Source organism: Calliphora vicina, chromosome 4, assembly GCF_958450345.1.
Source record: "Calliphora vicina chromosome 4, idCalVici1.1, whole genome shotgun sequence".
NCBI classification, from domain to species: Eukaryota; Metazoa; Arthropoda; class Insecta; order Diptera; family Calliphoridae; genus Calliphora; species Calliphora vicina.
This window is the reverse complement of record NC_088783.1, coordinates 119,902,856-119,924,322: the sequence shown is the minus strand read 5'-3', so window position 1 is coordinate 119,924,322 and position 21,467 is coordinate 119,902,856. Positions and strand designations below refer to the sequence as shown.

Sequence of the window (21,467 nt, the reverse complement as noted above, 5' to 3'; positions counted from 1 at the left end):
TTTAAGATTTGTCAATTTTCCTTTTGCAATCTTTCAAACTCACCTGAATGCTTCATCGTGCCTCAACTTCCTCGATATGTTTGTTCCACCTTTTATCAGTAGGATTTTTGTTTGGCACTTTCAGACTCTGTTGGCGACTGAATATAGCTGCTAATAGCTGCAACCTATGAAATGTCGCTATTCACTTTTTATTTATGTAATTTGTTTTCACTTTTGTTTTTTTAGTATTATTAATACGCACTTTAGTTTCTTTTTAAATGGTATACAGCTTCGTATGTCTGACAATAAAAAGCGAATGAGAATTATCTTCTAGTAAGCCGACAATAGCAATATTGTAGGATCTGACAACCGTCTATACTTAGCTGCAGTCCTTATTTTTTAGTTTTAGCAATACCAATAATGATTGCTGTCCTTGCTTACGATTTGAGAATAAACAAAGCAGTTAGTAGGTGTGTCTTTACTAACTCTGCTCAGTAACAAAACTCTCTTACAAACTGTTACTATTGCTGTGTTTAGTGTTGCCAATACAGTTGTTAGCATTTAACGGTTGAGGTCTTTGCTAAAGTGTCATTTATTTACAACAACACATTAGTTTTGTTATAAACACCACGAACAAACACGCAAACAAACGAACGACAACATAAAAGAAACACAGCGACCGGCTTACGAAATAATTTGTTTTTCCTACAACTTTACACAATTTTTTCTTATATTAATTTTAAACTTTCTGAAAATATTTTTACACACAAACGTTTAGCAACAATTAAATTATAATTTAATGCAAAAATATTTACACTTTAACTATTTTTTAATGCAATAAAAATTAATTTTTTAAGACACATTTAACTAGCAACCGAACCGTTTGGAAAATGCGCGTAAACTAAAGGGACAGAGTGATAAAACTCATGAAGATATAAACTTGTACTCAAAAGCTTTTATTTGTGAAAAGAGATGAGATGAGAATGCGTTAGTAACTTAATTACAGTCATGTAATTGGCAGTCGTGAAAGTTTTTGTCCTATGATACGAGTTAAATTCATAATTTAAATGATTTTATATTTATTTAGTAATAAATAGTAAATAAATCTGACATTTCTAAATGGCTGGTCCAATAAGTATAAAATTTAACGTGGGTGTAGCCAAGGAGTATATGAGTTTAATTTATTAAAATGGGCCCTACAAATGCTCATGGGGCGGCGCTATGGGGGCTCAAAGTAGGGTACCTTCAACATGTAACATTTTTAAACACGTGCAATTATTTTGTTTCCCATCCGATATCAAAGATTTTTATATATGTGGAAAGCGCTCTTTAGCTAGGTCTTGAATTTATTTCTTATAATTGCTATTTATCTCTTATAATTTCCGAGTTATAGGCATTTGAAAATTGAAATTTAAAAATGTCGCCATACCTTGCTCCGCTTTTTTAAAAATATAGGGCGTACTTTTGTACCAAATGGATTAGAATTTTGTTTGTTAGTTAGAAAAAAAATATTTCAGAGCATTATCAATTATGGATCCAAAAGATAAACGATTTTCAATATAAAAATTCACAAAATAGTAGATTTTTGCTGTTTTTTTTGGCGAAAAGGTGACTTAACTCATTTTTATTATGCTTTTCTGTATGTTATATTTACGGAGAATATTTTGGTATAAAAAACAAGTCCCTTCGCCCTTCTTAATTTGACCTATTTTTTTATCAAAATTTAATTCTTGGGTCACATGTTCTAAAATCCCAAAAAATGTCATATTTGGGATTTTTGCTCAAATTTTTAGGAATTCCCTTTGACCTTTTGACAAGTTTTGACAAGAAAATTTGTCATAAAGTTGAAATTTACATAAAAAATAGGTCCCTTACGGTAGACTCTGGACCACGCATTAATACAAATTTTGAAATTATTTTTCATCTGTAGTACTTCCCAAAATGTTACCTTTCAGAAAAATAAAAACACATAATTTATTTTGTTTTTATTTTGTATATAACTAAACATTAGCGTAGGTACTTCTTTCGAAAAATATTCGCGAAAAAACTACTTTTTAATTTTTTTTTAATTTAAATGCATATAACTTTTGACTTAGTATTGATTTAGATCCGCTATTAGCAAAAATCCAGACTAAGGTAGGTAAAAAAACTTGAAATTATAATTTTCAAATGTGAATATCTCTTAAACTATAAGAGATAAATATAGATATAGTTTTTTATAGCTCTCTTCTTGTAGATTCTACACCTATACAAATCTTTCAAATAGGATCGAGAACAAACATTTGGCATAATTTTTAATTTTTCATATACCCGAGTTACCCCACTTTGGGGCCTTGATGCTCCGACCCACCTTGGTGTTTAAAGTCCAAATTCAAAACTTAAACTCAGCTACACCTTCTCTATAGTCCTATTTAAAAATTTTACTTCCCCGCTTTCTTTCAATTGCTTGTGTTTTGTTTACATTTGTAGAAATCTATTATTACTACGTTTTTCTTGTAAATTTCAATTCGACAGCTATCGAGTGTTGTATTTTGCTATTCGATACATCACTAAATTTTGCTCGATATGAAAGCTCATTCGATAACGAGTGCGGCGAATTGGGACCAGTCTGTTAGGTTTATAGTGTTGCCAATAAATATTTAGGTTGATGTATTTGCTAAATTGTCATTTATTTACAGCACTAACCCTACCGTATTCACTTGTATGCACTTGCACATATTCTAAACGACACGAACAAACAAACGAACGAACGACAACATAAAAGAAACACAGCGACCGGCTTACGAAATAATTATTTTTTCCTACAACTTTACACCATTTTTTCTTATATTAATTTTAAACTTTCCGAAAATATTTTTACACACAAACGTTTAGCAACAATTAAATTATAATTTAATGCAAAAATATTTACACTTTAACTATTTTTTAATGCAATAAAAATTAATTTTTTAAGACACATTTAATTAGCAACCGAACCGTGTGGAAAATGCGCGTAAACTAAAGGGACAGAGTGATAAAACTCATGAAGAAATAAACTTGTACTCAAAAGCTTTTATTTGGGAAAAGAGATGAGATGAGAATGCGTTAGTAACTTAATTACAGTCATGTAATTGGCAGTCGTGAAAGTTTTTGTCCTAGAACTTTTTATAATACGAGTTAAATTTATAATTTAAGTGATTTTATATTTATTTAGTAATAAATAGTATGACAGTGGGGCTGAATCCAAATTTTTTGGAAATAAATCAGGCGACTGATTTTGATACAAATTTTAGTTTTAGAAACGCTTATTGGCCAAGTTATTAACGAATTTAGATAATTTGAGTTTTTACATAAACAATCGATTTTTTGCCAGAAATATGAGTGATCACAGATCGAGCTCGTTTTCTTGATTCAACGCTTATTGGCAAAGTTATTAGCAAATTTAGATATTTTGGGTTTTTATAAAAAAAAAATCGATTTTTGGTCAGAAATATAAGTGATCACAGATCGAGCTCCTTTTCTTGATTAAACGCTTATTGGCCAAGTTATTAGCGAATTTAGATATTTTGAGTTTTTATATAAAAAAAACGATTTTTGTTCAGAAATATGAGTGATCACAGATCGAGCTTCTTTTCATGATTAAAGGCTTATTGGCCAAGTTATTAGCAAATTTAGATATTTTGAGTTCTTATATAAAAAATCGATTTTTGTTCAGAAATATGAGTGATCACAGATCGAGCTCCTTTTCTTGATTAAACGCTTATTGACCAAGTTATTAGCAAATTTAGATATTTTGAGTTTTTATAAAAAAAAAAATCGAAAAAATTTAAAATTACACTGTAAAAAAAACTCAGACCATCTGGACGATAAGTTTATTTTTAATTACATATTAATTTTTCTTTTAATTTACATCGGATCATATAATTTGATTTTATTATTAGAGCAAATATCGAACAAGAAATCAAATTAAGTCAAGAAGAAAATCCACTTACCTTTCATTTATATTATTGAAGTTTGTACGTACTCCTTTTCCGTTAACATACACCTTGAAATCACATTTTTTTATGAGTTGAACTTTACATTTTTTTAACAGTAAAAAATTCTTTAATATACTTGTTTTATATTTGTCCTAATGATATTTTTAAAAGCTTAAAAATATTACTCTGCTTTCAATTCGCTCAACACACTTAAATAACTTTCTTATTAAAAGCTTAAGCGAAACACGAAGCTTATTAAGCTTAGACACACATATTCTAAATGACACGAACAAACAAACAAACGAATGAACGAACGACAACATAAAAGAAACACAGCGACCGGCTTACGAAATAATTATTTTTTCCTACAACTTTACACCATTTTTTCTTATATTAATTTTAAACTTTCTGAAAATATTTTTACACACAAACGTTTAGCAACAATTAAATTATAATTTAATGCAAAAATATTTACACTTTAACTATTTTTTAATGCAATAAAAATTAATTTTTTAAGACACATTTAATTAGCAACCGAACCGTTTGGAAAATGCGCGTAAACTAAAAGGGAAGAGTGATAAAACTAATGAAGAAATAAACTTGTACAAAAAAGCTTTTTGTTTGGGAAATGAGATGAGAGTGCGTTAATGACTTAATTGCAGTCATGTAATTGGCAGTCGTGAAAGTTTTTACTAGGACTTTTTATAATACGAGTCAAATTTATAATTTAAGTGATTTTATATTTATTTAGTAATAAATAGATTTATTTTTTGGAAATAAATCTGGCATTTCTAAATGGCTGGTCCGATCAGGATAAAATTTGAGTATTTGAGTTTAATTTATTAAAATGGGCCCTACAAATGATCCAGGGGCGGCGCTATGGAGGCTCAAAGTAGAGTACCTTCGACATGTAACATTTTTAAAAACATGCAATTATTTTCATTCCCATCCGATTTCAAAGTTTTTTATATATTTGGAAAGTACTCTTTTGTTAGGTCTTGAATTTATATTTTATAATTGCTATTTATCTCTTATAATTTCCGAGTTATAGACATTTTAAAATTGAAATTTAAAAATTTCGCCATACCTTGCTCCGCTGTTTTAAAAATATAGGGCTTATTTTTGTATCGAATGGACACGAATTTTCTTTTGTTAGTTAGACAACTAAATTATCCTTAATATACAAAAGATTTCAAGGCAATATCAATTATGGATCCAAAAATTAACTATTTTCAATATAAAAATTGAAAAATGGAGATTTTTGCTGTTTTTTTTTTTGGGCGAAAAGGTGATTTTCTTTAAGAAAGTCTAACAGTTTTATGTTTTTCTGTAAGTTATCTTTATGGAGAAGATTTTGGTATAAAAAACACATCCTATTTTTCGAATATGTCGCCCCTACACCCATCAGAATTTGACCTATTTTTTATGAAAATTTAAATTTTGGGCCTTATGTTCTAAAATCCCAAAGCTGGGTTTAGAAAACAGAAAGCAGCTTTGCAAACCTATTTATTGCCAAATTATTTTCCCATTCCCGAAAAAAATGTGGACCCTATAGGCAAAATTGTAAAAATTACCATTTTTGGAATTTTCGCTCCATATGTTCTAAAATCCCAAAGCTGCTATCAAACCTTGATGTAGTTCTTATTTATCGCCAAATTATTTTCCCAGTCCCAAAGGAAATTTGGAAACTATGGGCAAAATTGTAAAAATTAGAATTTTTGGGATTTTCGCTCCAATTCACTTTATTATTTTGACAAGTTTTTTTTTAAATTTGTTATTTAGAATGACAAATTAAAAAAAAAAAAAAAGTTGAAACGTTGAAAATTTCATTGGGTTTTGTTAATAAATAAAGATTTTATTACATATTACATATTTAATGAGTTTCTAAAACTAAAATTTGTATAAAAATTTTAAATTTTCTTGTAAATTTCGATTCGATAGCCGAAATTTTACTCTAAGCAAAAGCTCATTCAATAACGACTGCGGCGATTTGGGCCCAGGTGTTGCCAATACAGTTGTTAGTATTTTGAATGGTTGAGGTCTTTGCTAAATTGTCATTTATTTACTAAAGAGTTGTCAGTATTTGTTGTGTTTACAATTAAAGGCTGCCGTATGATTGATTTTTGTTGTTAACAGAGCGATTTTTCTGTATTCAAATAAAAAACACTTATTTTTTTTTTGTATTTCTAAATTAAATATTCAAATATTTATTTATTTTTAATAATTTTTATTGTGATACAATTTTCAATAGTTTAATTTTCTTCTTTTTGTATAATTATAATTTTTTGTATATTTTTTATTTAATTAATTTTGTTTTTTTCATATAAATATATTTTTTTTTGTTGTTTTTTTCTTGGTTTTTTTTTTAATAATAAAATTTAATTTGTTTCCTTTATAACGCTTTTAATATAAAAAAAACACAAACAAAATTTATGAACAATTTAGAGAGTACAGAAAGAAATTCCAAACAATAATAAATAACAAAGAAAAACAAAATTTTTAATAAATAGTGTATAAATGTAGTTAAATAATTAAATTAACATAAATTAAATTAGAAAATAAACTTAAAATAAAATACAATACAAAACTGTTTAAAATTATATATATACAAACCAAAAATAAGAGATTAAGAAATAAATTTAAGATCACGTTTTTTCAACTTTTTTAAAAAAATGTTTATGACAAAATGAGGTTATGAGAAGATGGGTTTTTTAATTAAGGGGGGTTTTTACAAAACTTATAGTTAGAAAAAAATATGGTGTAAAAAAATCTTTGGCACAGTCTGTGACTTAATAAAAAAAAATGTATAGAAATTTTTCGTTTAAAAGAAATTCTTGTTGAATTATTCGTTTAGTTTAAAAATTTGTTTTCTTGGTTTTCTTAGACAAACTGATATGTTTTTTCATTTGTTTCGTAATTGATGATTAACTATGTTTTGTTTTGTTTCGTTTTTTTCTTTTGTTGCTTATTTTGTGATGAATGCAAGTGAAATGCAATATTTTGTGAATGACTGATTGGTGAATTATTCGTTATTGAATTGTTTTAGGAATGTGTGTTTGTTTTAATTTCTATATATTAGAGGTGATGTTGTTTTTATTATTGAATTTAATAATACCTGTAATATTGTAATGTGCTGTAAGAAAACGAAAGAAAAAAAAACAGAAAATATAAAAACAAATAAATTTATAAAAAGAAAAACAAAACACAAAATTATAAGAAGCTTAAAGCCAAGCTTAGGGAAAATTTAGAAAGCTTTAGAAACAGAAAAAAATATTGAATTAAATGAAGGCTAAACAGAATTTGACAAAAATTTCAAATTTACTTTTTAATTGTAGCAATCTGATAAACCAAATAAAACTGAAATAATAATATTTAAAAGGAATGTTAAGTTTATTTCTATAATATATTAATTTCCTTTGTTGTAACTACTTTTATTTTTCAAATGCAACAGATAATTTTTTATATATTTTTTGTGCTAAAATCATTTGGTTAAATTTAACAATGCTACTGGTTTATCATAAAAAAAATCTCCTTTAAATTTAATATAAAATGTTAATTTTGTATAATATTTCTTTAATAATGTTTAGGTTCCCATAAAGGTTTCTAAAATACTTTAAACCCTTAATAGTTTTATATTAATATATAGAGCTAAATAGCAAACAACTAAGGTTATTTAGAATGGGCTACTAATTGAAAACTTTTAACTTTGCTAATTTCTTTTTTTTTGTATAATTTTATTTTTAATATTTATTTTCTTTACGTTTGGAAGTTTTTAAAAAGGTCTATCAAAATTAATTATAAAATACTAGTTAATTGGTTCAAAATTAGTTAGCCGGAAAAACTCAAAACGAAAATTTAAGACAACATACTTTTTCTTGTGGTGTAAATAATATATCATAGTTTAAAAAAAACAGTTTTGGAAGCTCCAATAGTTTAACAGTTTTTTTTATACATATATGTTTTGTTTTTTCTCATATATATTTTCTTTTTAATTAAGGCTTATTTTTTTTCTTTAAATCAAGGCTGTTGTTTTTTTTTTGTAAGACCTTTTTTAATAATTTAAATCTGTTTTAATATTTTCTTTCTTGTTTTGTTATATATAATATTTAAGTAACATTTAATTTTCAAAATAATTGTTTTTCTCTTTTAAGTCCATAAAATTTTTGTCAAATTGTTGTTATTTATGGGATTTTTGTTTAAAAATTTCACTCGTTTTATATAATTTTTGGTTTTCTTTTTTTAAGGTTTTATAAGTTTTGTTGTTTAGTTTGTTTAAAAATGTGTGTTTTTAGTTAATAATAGCTAAAATTGTTGGCTAATTGAAACAAAATTTAGAGTTAGTTTATTTTATAAAATAAATAAGTTACCAAAAACTAATAAATTCGGCTTAACCGAATTTTAAATTATACCCTCCACCTAGAAATTAGTTTTAATTGTTATATTTAGTTTAAAATTATCAACTCTTAATTCAACTGCACGTCATGGGAAATATTGCTCAAATTTAAAATTTTTAATATGAAAAGTTGAAAAAGTATCAGAACAATCATAAATGCCGTTAATTTGCATGTGATAAATAGAATCACTGACAGCCTTTTGCAAAAAAAAATTTATTTTTTTTTTGCTTGTTTTTAAATGCTAAACTTTTATTAAGCTGTAAAATTTAAAGCCCACGAAAAATTTTCTTTGAAAATTAACAAATGTGCTCTGAAAATGTATAGTTATCGATTCAGTTTCTATGAAATTTGTTGATATCGAAAAAATGTCTGTAAAAATTTAATATTATCAATAATTTGTTTTGAAAATTTATCGATAACTTTGATTTTCCATAGAAAAGTTATCGATAACTTTACTTTTCTCTAGAAAATTTATCGATAACTTTACTTTTCTATAGAAAAGTTATCGATAACTTTACTTTTATATAGAAAAGTTATCGATAACTTTACTTTTATATAGAAAAGTTATCGATAACTTTACTTTTATATAGAAAAGTTATCGATAACTTTACTTTTATATAGAAAAGTTATCGATAACTTTACTTTTATATAGAAAAGTTATCGATAACTTTACTTTTATATAGAAAAGTTATCGATAACTTTACTTTTCTATAGAAAAGTTATCGATAACTTTACTTTTCTATAGAAAAGTTATCGATAACTTTAATTTTCTATAGAAAAGTTATCGATAACTTTAATTTTCTTAAGAAAAGTTATCGATAACTTTAATTTTCTTAAGAAAAGTTATCGATAACTTTAATTTTCTAAATAAAAGTTATCGATAACTTTAATTTTCTATAGAAAAGTTATCGATAACTTTAATTTTCTAAATAAAAGTTATCGATTACTTTAATTTTCTATAGAAAAGTTATCGATAACTTTAATTTTCTATAGAAAAGTTATCGATAACTTTAATTTTCTATAGAAAAGTTATCGATAACTTTACTTTTCTCTAGAAAAGTTATCGATAACTTTAATTTTCTATAGAAAAGTTATCGATAACTTTAATTTTCTATAGAAAAGTTATCGATAACTTTAATTTTCTAAATAAAAGTTATCGATAACTTTAATTTTCTATAGAAAAGTTATCGATAACTCGAAGTTTTTATAGTTATATCTAAATTTTCTCACAAACATTTATAGTAGCATCTAACATTTCCACACATACCTCCTTAGCCCCCACCTTAGGTGCAGGATATAACATTTCTTCAAAAGCAATAAAACCTCTAAGTCAAAAATTAATATTATTATGTATGTTATACTTAAAAGTGTTTTGTTTTTTTTTAGTATAAATATTAAATTGTTGTCTTTTTCTATTTGAATAAAAACTTAATTTTAAAAATAGTTTTGTAAAAATAAAAAAATATTTTTTATCGTATAGTGGTTAAAATTGTATGTATGTAGGTATGTATTAATTAGTTTTAGTTTTTTTTTTTCTTTTCAGGGAAATTATAGCATATAGAATGTAATTGATCCATTAAGTTCGCTTAAAATTTGTTTATGTCTTTTTTGTTTGTTTTGAATAGTTTTGTGTTTAAAAATGTTTAAACATTGTGTTTGACTTACTTAACATTAGCTGTTGCTGAGGGTGTAGCCGATAAAGCCATTTTCGATAAGGTGGCTAAGGAACGTTTTTGAAAGGTTTGATTATGGGCGCTGCCATCATTGGTATCGGAAAATAATTTGCGAAAGCTAAAAACAAACAAAAAATTAGAAATATAAGAAATTTCATTTAAATATAAAAGTTCTCAAAAACAACTTACAATTTACGAATACCAGATTCATTAGATTTCTTCCAGGGTGCATCATCGGGTTCAAAGGGTAAAGGGCCTTGAACAGGAGCATCATGTTCAGGAGGTCTAAGGAAAAATTAATAAGCATAAAGTAAACCCAACAAAATCCTTTAATATCTTTCTCTACAACTTACGTTCCATTATGTTCACCATTATCCTCATCTTCTCCACCTTCGGCACCCACACCATCGTCATTGTCATCATCCTCATCTGAACTTGAGTCATTGGCCGTTATTTCGGTTGGTTTTAAAGCTCTTAACTCTTCATTTAAATTCTCAATTGTTGTTAGCAATTCATCACGTTCGTTAATCAGTTCTTTAAGCTCACGTGTGGTATAACGTGGACGATTTGGATCGTTGGGATCATTATCATGTGACATGTACAAGTCCTCATTATCTTTTTCGGCCAAACCCAATCTTTTGCGTAAACTGTTAATTTCGCGACACTGGTCTTGTAGTTGTGCCAAAAAGTCGGCACGTTCTTCACACAAAGTTTTCACTTGTGTTTGTAGCATGGTGCAACGACGACGTGTATCACGTCCCGAAGATTTAAAACGGTCCATTTGTATGGTCATCTAAATAAAACAAATATAAATGTTAAGAGCAGAGAAAGTTAAAGCTAATTGCTGTCACTGTGAAAGGGCAAGTAAAAATGTAACAACTACATAATTGTTTAATAAACGTGACCATAAAACTTTTTTTATGCTTTTCCCTAACACATCATCTCATTTAATGAAGCCATAAAAGAAATACTAAATGAGCCTTTAAAAAAAGTGGAGATTTACTATTAATTTAAGGAAAATTGAATAACTAGAGGAAATAAATTGAATTCATTGAATCACATTATGGAATGGCTGTTGGTAACTGTGCTTTTCTATAAAACCTTTATTTTATGTAGAAAAGTTATCGCTAACTTTAATTTTGTGCACAGTAGTTATCGATAACTTTACTTTTGTGTACAAAAGTTATCGATTACTTTACTTTTCTATAGAAGAGTTGTCGAAAACTACTTTTCTGCACAAAAGTTATCGATTACTTTACTTATCTATAGAAGAGTTGTCGAAAACTTTAATTTTCTAAAAAAAAGTTATCGATAACTTTAATTTTCCAAAGACAAGTTATCGATAATTTAAATTTTTATAAAGAAAAGTAATCGATATCTCAGCTTCTCTATAAAAAAGTTATCAAAAACATTAATTTTCTATAGAAAAGATATCGATAATTTTACATTTATATAGAAAAGTTATCGATAACTTTTCTTCTATATCGAAAAGTTTTCGAAAACTTAAATTTTCTATAGACAAGTTATCGATAACTTTACTTCCATACAGAACACTTATCGATATCTTTAATTTTCTGTAGAAAAGTTATCGATAACTCTAATTTTCCGTGGAAAACTTTTCGATAACTTTAATTTTCTAAAAAAAAGTTATCGATAACTTTACCTTTCTAAAAAAATAATCCATAACTTAAATTTTCTTAAGAAAAGTTATCGATAACTTGAATTTTCTATAAAAAAAAAGTCACTTACATGTTCAATTTCCGTGTATTTGCTTTGCAATTCCCTTTCCTTTTCCTTCAGCTCATCTCGTTGTCTATAGATTTGTTCCTTGAGCCGCTGCAACACCTGCGTATCGCTCAAAGCACTGTGCAATTCATTGTTGGTTATACTTATAATACTCTCCGTTAAACTGGCACCCAGGCCAGAAGACTGAGCCGAAGACGACTGCAAGTCCTGAGTTTGTTTCACCAATCTCTTATTTTCCTCCTGCAAGGACGAGACCAAATCTGCCAAATCATTCGTTTCTGTACGCCACTGTTCCTCAATCATTTCCAGTTCTTTTTCAAAACGCCTACGAAACTCGGCCTTTTCCGATTTTTCACTCTCTAGCTGTGAGATTTTATCTTTTAGCTCTTGTATGGTGGCATTTTCACGTTCATTTTTCGTAGCCAATGCCTCTAGCAACTCCAAGGTATTAATGATTTTGGGCATAAGGCCGGTGGCAGCCTCGGTGCCAAAACGATCTATGATCTTTTCATATTCCTTGCCTATGTCGGAAGCCAAATCGTAAACATCTACCACACCAATATCATCAATTGCGTCCAACACCATTTCGCCCATTTCATTGAAATGAAAACCTGGCATACGGGTGGTGGTTTGGTTTGTAGTATGATCTAATCAACAGACCACTTAAAACAAGGCAACCCCCTTTCACTTGCTACTGCTGCTGCTGCTACGACTGATGATGATGCGGCCTTTAGTGGTTACACACAATCGTATGGACAATCAATTGATAGTTATAATTTATTTAACACTTTTTATCTAAACACCAAATAGTCCCCTCCCTATTTATACGTTGTACGTAAAATTTATGGCAGGTGCTGTATAAACGACTCCTACACTGCTTTTTTGTGTATAACGATAACGAGGAAAAATAAGAAAAACTAAATTTTTTGCACTTTTTGCTGCTTCTTCTTGTACAAACACTTGACTTCTTTTTCTAAAGAAAGAATTTTTTCACTTTTTCGTTTTAGATTTGTGTCGTAGTTTAATTTAAAGATTTCTTATAAAATTGACGGTTTGTTAAAGGTTGGAATTGTTAAGAGAGCACCTTTTTCAATAAAAATTTATTTAAAAACTATTAATAAAAGGAAAATTTTGCACAATTACAAAACTTTTCTTTTGCAAGTGTGTTTTCACAAGCGATGCAAGAAAAATTATAATAATGATTAATGGAAAATGGCATTTAAAGAGAAGAATAGAGGAAATAAGAAGAGAAAGGATGGAAGAGAGCAGAAAAAAGAGAAAATAAAACAGATGTTTGTTTAAAAAACAAAATACAAAGATGCCACCTGAATAAAGTTTCACTTAAAAACAGAGACATAACTGTTATAAGAAATATCTAAAAAAATTAAGACAATATTGCTATATTGTACACATACAATTTTCTTCCTTTAACTAATAGTTATTTTAAATGAAAATAAGTTTTGGCATGAATCAAATAAACCATGTTGTTGTAACAAACAATTTTTATTGACAATTGGAATAATTTTGTGCAATTGTTTTGTAAACAACAGTAGGCTGCATTTTTTAGTACTTTTTCTGTGTAGAGTACTTCAATTAACAACTCTGTGCTTTCTAATAGTGTAGGAAAAATATATTTTTTTGGTCTAATTGCAATGCAATTGTGCATAATTTCTAAAAATAATTTATAATTAGCAGACAAATTGCAAATATATTATAAACAATTTCAAGTATAATATTTTTAAAATAAATTAAAATTATTGGATTTAAAAACCATGCTTTGAGAGTGATAAAACACAACAAAATAAAAAACAGTTGTGTATAAAGAAGTGCGAACAAAAACAAATTTCATTGTTTCCAAGACATGAATTAAACAAAAAAGACCCCTGCCAAGAAACTCCCCTAGAAGTGCTGCCAAAATTAACAAACTAAAGGAGTTTATAAAAACCTTAAGATTCTTAAGTATTGTGTTAAGATAATTTGCTAAATATTAAATTAAATTTACTTTAAAATGCTTAAAATCGATAATAACTTGGATGGCAGCCCAGCCATTATGGAGCCTTATGATTCGTTGACCTTCTACAAGGTAAGCTGGAATTACTATACGTCGTCGGTATAGTTTATAGGCGTGTATGCCAGTGTATGAGTTTTACACATATATTTATTGTATTATTACAATTTGATTTTATTTGTTTAAAATTGCGTTTTATTAATAGTAGTTTGATTTTGTTGTATTGCTATGTGTTCTTTGTGCTGTAAGCTGGACATACGTTTCTAGCAATGTCGACTGATAAGCTAAACTTTCCTACGTATGTTGTTTTGCAAAATGATAAGCAGTGGAGGCAAAATCATTATCGTTTACTTAGTAAATTTAAGCTGAAGGCTGCATTTTTCTTATCATTTCTAAAGGCAAGGAGGCACGCCTAAATTCCATAGGGGAAATAATAATTTCCCATGAAATTGAAATCATTAAACTGAACAAAATGTAGGTAAATTTTATGAAAAAGGTGATTTCCCCTTAAAAGTAAATAAATGTTATGCTAATTTTAGCTTTTTTAAATATTCAAAATTGCTTATTTTATCATATACAACAGATTTAAAAAAGTAAGCTTTTTTTGAAAATATGAATTTCTTTAGGAGCAGTTAAAATTACAATAATAAAAATTTAATCTATTAAATATATATATCCAGGTTCTACTGTAATTTAGCTTTTCATAACTGTTTTCAATATCATTTTCACTTTACATGATTTCACTTCTGCTTGCAAATTGTTTATACATTTGCATTTTGTTTAAATTTGAGTATTTTTTTCTTCATTATAATATAAAATTGAACAGATATCTCAAAATATGTGTTTTTTATCTTATTGCGCATTCAGGTTAACACCGGCATATGAACATTTATTCCTCCCTGCCTATTTTCCAACATGTGGCTGCAAAAAGAGCAATGACTTGTCATTGTGATAGCGTTTATTTTTACATTTTAATATATTAATTATAATTATTATTTTGAAAAACAAAAACTGTGCATGTAAAATATCTTTGTAGTAGAAGTAATTACACGATTAGCAATGAAGCTCTCTAGTGAAATAAAAGGGTTTTTTAGAGATAAACATTCTTTTGTTTGATTGTAGCTAACAATTGTGTGGTATTTTCCAGTCGTAGTCCGTTTTCAATATTGTTTTTTTTTTTACAGTTTTGTTTATTATTTATTACATTTTACATTTTCACTATTCTATTTTGTGCGGTAATTCTGTTTATTTAAAAACACAAACACCAGATTTCTTTCATATTTTTAAATAACAGAAAAAATAACACAAACAATATATGTTTTTTTAGAGAAGAGAACCTCATTTTCTTAACAGTCTTCAAGTTTGTGTCATTGCGAATGTGCGCATTTAATAACAAAGAAACTTAAAATATAAAACAAAATACCCACAACAACACAAACACAGAAAAAAAACTCTTTTTTTAACGGCACCTCAACTGGTAGTTTGCTGTATTACTCACTCAACTTTTTGTTTTATTGTGAAATTTCTTTTATAAATGTTATAAAAAACAAGTTAATTTTGTATGTTGTTTTAATAATAATTAAAAATAAGCTTTAAATACCTTACAACTTAAGGAAATAACGATAGATGGCGTTCATGCAACCCATCTCTGAGGTTAGTTTTATAAAAGAGAGAGAGAGAGTGTGTAAAAAGTTTTAAAAAGTGAACAAGAGATGATCGTGATATTAAATAACTCTATTGGAAAAAAGTTAATAATTACAGTAGAACTTCGTTCATAATTACTACCCCTTCAAAAGGGTTTCATTGTCTATAATACAAAATCAAAACCATTTGAATATGAAAATTTTAAAAAATACTTAAGCAAAAGCTTTAAAAATTTACTTTTTGAGCCATGTTCGAAAATTCGGAATTAATTTCGTATTTCCCAAAATTATTTAATAAGAAAATAATACATTTTTTCCTGCTTCTCAATATTTTTATGTTTTTTTTACCTTTCGAACAAGAAATTTTTGGCGAAAAAGTTAAAATTTTATCATTTTGTACGAATCATCAATCATAAGTTATAAAAATAAGCTTTTTGAATGATGTTCGAAAATTCGAAAATAATTTCGAAATTCTAAAAAAATATTTTAAATGTTCCACTATTGCTCTACAATTTAAAAATATTAAAATTTTTATTGTTCTAAAACATTTACATGAGTTTTTTGACTTTCGAACAAGACATTTTTGCATAAAAATTTAAAATTTTTGCATTTTTGTATAAAGCTGTAAGAGTAAGTTACAAAAATATAATTTTTGAGCCATGTTCGAAAATTCGAAATTAATTTCGAAGTTCCAAAAATTATCTTAAAATGTTCCACTATTGCTCTACAATTTAAAAATATTAAAATTTTTATTGTTCAAAAACATTTTCTTGGGTTTTTTGATTTTCGAACATGAAATTTTTGCAGAAAAGTTTAAAATTTTAGCATTTTTGTATAAAGCTCTAAGAGTAAGTTACAAAAATATACTTTTTGAGCCATGTTCGAAAATTCGAAATTAATTTCGAAGTTCCAAAAATTATCGTAAAATGTTCCACTATTGCTCTACAATTTAAAAATATTAAAATTTTTATTCTTCAAAAACATTTTCATGGGTTCTTTTATTTTCGAACATGAAATTTTTGCAGAAAAGTTTAAAATTTTAGCATTTTTGAATAAAGCTCTAAGAGTAAGTTACAAAAATATACTTTTTGAGCCATGTTCGAAAATTCTAAATTCTAAAAAAAACTTCAAAATTTTCCGCTATTGTTCTACAATTCAAAAATATTAAAATTTTTATTGTTTAACATTTCATGTTTTTTTTTTTGGTTTTTGAACATGAAATTTTTAAATTCTTATTATGTTATTTACGATTTTTAAAGACAAATTTGTCTAATAGCGTAATTAAATCATAGTATGTACTTATTTTTAACTCCATTATTTGTTTCCCATTCCAGGAAGAAGCTTTAAAACCCGATGTTGTCAGCGATGCCGATTTCAAATCTATCACAATTACTTCTTCGGACTATGATGTCCTGGATCATTCGACAGACCGTTCGTTTCTGCTAATGGATGCCAATGAAAAGCTGCATATCAATACGCCCGAATTATTTTGTAAAAAACTTAAATGTCCCAATACGGCTAAAATTAAAGTGGTAACCATATTTGGCAATACCGGTGATGGTAAATCGCATACCATGAATCATGCTTTCTTCAAGGGGGAGGAAGTTTTTAAAACATCCCCCGAACAGAATTCCTGTACATTGGGGGTGTATGCTGCTATGCAGCCCGAAGTAGGAGTTTTATGTTTGGACACAGAGGGTTTACTCTCCACGTCTTCGCAAAGCAATAGACGCACGCGTATGTTACTTAAGGTAACCTACATTTTTGAACAAAATCTGTGAATGTTTATATAAAAAATAATGATTTTTTTACAACAGATTTTAGCCATATCAGATATAGTTATATATCGCACTAGATCGGAGCGTTTGCATAGTGATATGTATGAGTTTTTGGGCACCGCTTCTAAAGCATTTTGTTTGCATTTTTCACAAGCCTTGCAGTCCCTGTCCATGCAGGGTTCGGCCAATTTAGGGCCAGCTGTAATAGTGTTTCATGAAACCAGGCACACCAAACCTTTGCAAAATTGTAAATATCTACATAAATAGTATAAAATAATACCAAACATATTAATCTATATAATGTCTAATACTTCTAGCTGTTGAAGAAAGTGCCGAGGAGAAAATGCGCGAAAGTTTTGCCCGCTTAAATTACGATATCAAGGCTTTCAGTTCATTACGCTATGTGGGCATACAAACCTCTTCGACCGGCTCCACGGACTATAGTAAATTGATTTTTGCTTTACGTTGTGATTTAGAAAATACCACAGTTCGATCTCCCCGACCGCCTAGTGTTATATTCAAGGCCATGCATGCCTTGAATAAAAAATTCTCCGGCGAAATTACGGAAAAATCTATAAACCCCTTTCCGGAACAGTATTTCACTTGCCCCATACTGTGTGCCTCCTGCAATAGACGCTGCCAACGTTCCATGGGCCACGAAACCGAAGCACATCTCAATTCCCAGCCCTGCCAGCATCAACATCAATTCGAAAACAAGGTGGAACTATGTAAATCATGCTACAATAATGGTCGTGAGGTTATTGTTTCGCGCATTGATGGCTGGACTCATTGTTCCATAAATTGTCCGCATTGTGGCGAAATAGCACGTACATTTAAATATTGGAATGGCACTCAGGATTGTGAGGCTATACGCTCGCAAACTGTTCATGTGTGGAAGGATAGCAATTTGTTGGCCAAGGGACCCACACATTCGGGACAAATGGTTTTGGATAAGGTGTCGTATGTATGTGAAGCTTTTACAAATTTTTCGTCACAACCCACGGGAGCGTTGAAGGAATGGTGTGCCGACAAGGTGGCACCGAAATATTGGAAGCCAAATAATGAAATTACGGTGAGTTAAGCAATGGATTATAATAAAATAATTTATAATTTTCGAACATGCAACAAATAGTCTATTTTTGTAAACTACAGTAATTTCTGGATTGAGAAATTATAAAATTAAAATTTTTCTTGGAAAATTCTATGTTCGAATGCCGAAAAACCAATGAAAATTTTGTTTGACAATAAAAATTTTAATATTTTTAAATTGTAGTTAAATAGTGGAACATTTTGTAATGTTTTTTAGAATTTCGAAATTAATTTCGAATTTTCGAACATTACTCAAAAAGTATATTTTTCGAACTTACAATTTATTCTTTATTTAAAAATGCAAAAATTTTAAATTTTTCTGTAAAAATTACATGTTCGAAAGTTAAAAAATTTATGAAAATGGTGTTGAAATTTTTTTATTTTAAATTATTTTAAAATTATAGAGCAATAGTAGAGCTGTTTGTAATGCTTTTTAGAATTTCGAATTTTCGAACATGGCTCAAAAAGTATATTTTTGTAACTTACTCTTAGAGCTTTATACAAGAATGCAAAAATTTGAAATTTTTCTGTAAAAATTTTATGTTCGAAAAACAAAAAACCCATGAAAATGTTGTTTAACAATAAAAATTTTAATATTTTTGAATTGTAGAGCAGTAATGGAACATTTTAAGATTATTTTTGGAAGTTCGAAATTAATTTCGAATTTTCGAACATTACTCAAAAAGTATATTTTTCGAACTTACAATTTATTCTTTATTTAAAAATGCAAAAATTTTAAATTTTTCTGTAAAAATTTCATGTACGAAAGTTAAAAAACTTGTGAAAATGTTGTTGATCAATAAAAATTTTACAATTTTAAAATTATAGAGCAATAGTGAAACATTTTGTATGTTTTTTAGAATTTCGAAATTAATTTCGAATTTTCGAACATGGCTCAAAAAGTATATTTTTGTAACTTACTTTAACAGCTTTATTTAAAAATGCTAAAATTCAAATTTCACTGTAAAAATTCCATGTTCGAAAGTAAAAAAAAAATGGAAAAAATATTGAGAACAAGAAAAATTTGAGAAAATTCCAAAATTTTAATTTCAAATTGAGAATATTCCTATTAAAAATAAAATTTTCTGCTTCAAAATCTAATTTTATTTAAACAAAACAATCCCTTTTCTCTAAATTTCCCTTAGCTCTGCTTTTCTTGCAAGAAAAACTTTGAAAAAACTGGCTTGCGTAAACATCATTGCCGCGGCTGTGGCGAAGGTTTCTGTGATGCCTGCAGTCAATACAGAATGCCAGTACCTGCACGTAAATGGTTTGATTATGTGAGAGTTTGCAGTGATTGTCGCCAGCAATTATTAGTACATCCAGACAGCATGCCAGGTATAACCAAAGTTGATTAAAATAAAAATAATAATATTGACTTTTTGAATCTATATAATATATAGCATGTGACCCAGAAACTAATGATAATAATCAAAACTCTCCAAATCATTCAGCAGGAATAATGGCGACAACTTCAGCAACCGGCATTAGTGTAGAAGAAGATGTTACGGTACGCAAATGTGGTGAGACCCTATATAATACGGTTAGTAAAGTTGCTACGGCGGCCATTGAATGCACCAAAGGTTAGTTCAGTTACATGATATTGATTGTATATTAAACATAAAGTCATAAATTTATATAGTAGTTTATTTGGAAGCCTTATTTTTCAAAATTGATTATGTTTTTTTCTGGTTTCATTTAGAAATTATTAAAGATACGGCAAGACCCGACTACTGGGTACCAGATGCTGAAGCTGTACGCTGTCACATTTGCAAAATGCAATTTGGCACTGCCGAGGAATTGGCGCTGGCACACGTCTCCAGCGACTCGCCCCAAAGTCCTCAGAAAGCATTTAAAGGTGGTGATTGTAAACGTCATCATTGTCGCAAATGCGGCCAGGGTATATGTGCTGAGTGCTCGAAAACCCGTAGACCCGTACCTGATCGTGGTTGGCTAGATGATGTACGTGTATGTGATGAATGCGTGAATGATATGTCGTCTGCGGCTGCAACCTCGTCGTCCTCACCTAACGGCAATCCTCATCAAAACTCGACGAAATCCCCTTTAGATGATCCAAAAACCAAAGTTGAATAATTTCATTTGTTTCGATTGTTTAAGATAATTTAGAGACTATGTACTCTACAGTCTTGTGTTTTATAGTTTTTTTGCAACGTCTTCTTCTTGTGATATTGAATACCATTATTATTATATGTATGTTAACAACAAAAAAAATCATATATAGTATATATATAATATAAAAGGTTAGTAAAAAAAATAAGTATGTTGTTGAATTTAACAGAAAAAAAAAGAATATTTTGTAAACATTATTTCTTTTTTATTATTTGTACATATCATTCTTCAATTTAGAGTTTTAAAACCAATTGTATTTGTACTATTTTTTTTGTTTTTTGTAAGAAAAAAGTTTAGCAAGGCATTTCAGTAGAGTATGTATCAAATCAGCTGGCATCGTTCATCATAATGTGGCCTTTCCTTGAGATATTTACTATTTTTTAAAAATGCTTATTAATTTTGGTTCTCAATAAATCAAATTAAAAAAAATAGTAAAGAAATTTAAGCCATATTTGAGGTGCTGCTTTATAGTTATATAGAATAGAAGAAAACAAAAGATCCTGGGGTGTTGTGGGTAAAAAAAGAAGCTTTGATTTAAGGAAAATGTGTTACGATAATAAAATAGCCATATACCAAGTTTGTTAATCACATTTGTTTGATTGTTTTTGGATTTTTCTCATTTATGATGATAAAATAAATGTTTTGTTTTTTATTGAATACACAAACACACAAAAAGAAAACGTAATAAGCTTTACAAAAACTTAAAAATGATTTATATGTAATAAAAATGTTTTAAACTAAAAACTTAAAAAAAGCACCACTGAGTCAGGGTTTTTAAGCGAAAAAAACCAAAGTCATTCAGTTGAAAAGGGGCTGGAAACTTTTTTCTTAAATCTAAAGAGATTTATTTTGTGACAGTTATATTTAGTTGAGAGCGAACTTCCAAAAATGTTGGTCAAAAAACCTTTTTTCGAAAGAGAAAAAAAATGTCTAATATTTTTAAAATTAAACTTATTTTCATTAAAAAACTGATTCTACCAAAAAAACAAGTAAGAGAGCTATATTCGGCTGTGCCGAATCTTGTATACCCTTCACTAAATTATATGTATGTACTTTGAATACGAATTTGAA

At 28.0% G+C, this 21,467-nt stretch overlaps 2 protein-coding genes across 5 annotated transcripts; one reads left to right on the top strand and one right to left on the bottom strand.

Annotated features, from left to right (window-relative positions):
- Positions 1 to 6,610: 6,610 nt before the first annotated feature.
- On the bottom strand, positions 6,611 to 12,942 carry Rilpl (Rab interacting lysosomal protein like). Its single transcript, XM_065508109.1, has 5 exons — positions 11,752 to 12,942; positions 10,356 to 10,795; positions 10,192 to 10,287; positions 9,995 to 10,120; positions 6,611 to 7,068 (listed from the first exon to the last, which is right to left on the bottom strand). The coding sequence occupies exons 1-5, from the start codon at positions 12,364 to 12,366 to the stop codon at positions 7,041 to 7,043; spliced, it is 1,305 nt and encodes a 434-aa protein (XP_065364181.1). The 5' UTR covers positions 12,367 to 12,942; the 3' UTR covers positions 6,611 to 7,040.
- Positions 12,943 to 13,486: 544 nt separating this feature from the next.
- LOC135956612 (zinc finger FYVE domain-containing protein 1-like) lies at positions 13,487 to 20,981 on the top strand. Of its 4 annotated transcripts, none has more exons than XM_065507154.1 (7): positions 13,487 to 13,831; positions 16,734 to 17,150; positions 17,217 to 17,424; positions 17,495 to 18,249; positions 19,412 to 19,604; positions 19,724 to 19,849; positions 19,969 to 20,981. In XM_065507154.1, the coding sequence occupies exons 1-7, from the start codon at positions 13,757 to 13,759 to the stop codon at positions 20,358 to 20,360; spliced, it is 2,166 nt and encodes a 721-aa protein (XP_065363226.1). In that variant the 5' UTR covers positions 13,487 to 13,756; the 3' UTR covers positions 20,361 to 20,981. The 4 variants fall into 4 exon arrangements, with proteins under 4 accessions (XP_065363226.1, XP_065363225.1, XP_065363223.1 ...); XM_065507153.1 differs by having other exon boundaries at positions 13,488 to 13,831; positions 19,721 to 19,849; XM_065507151.1 differs by having other exon boundaries at positions 13,491 to 13,831; positions 19,670 to 19,849.
- The last annotated feature ends 486 nt before the right edge of the window (positions 20,982 to 21,467 follow it).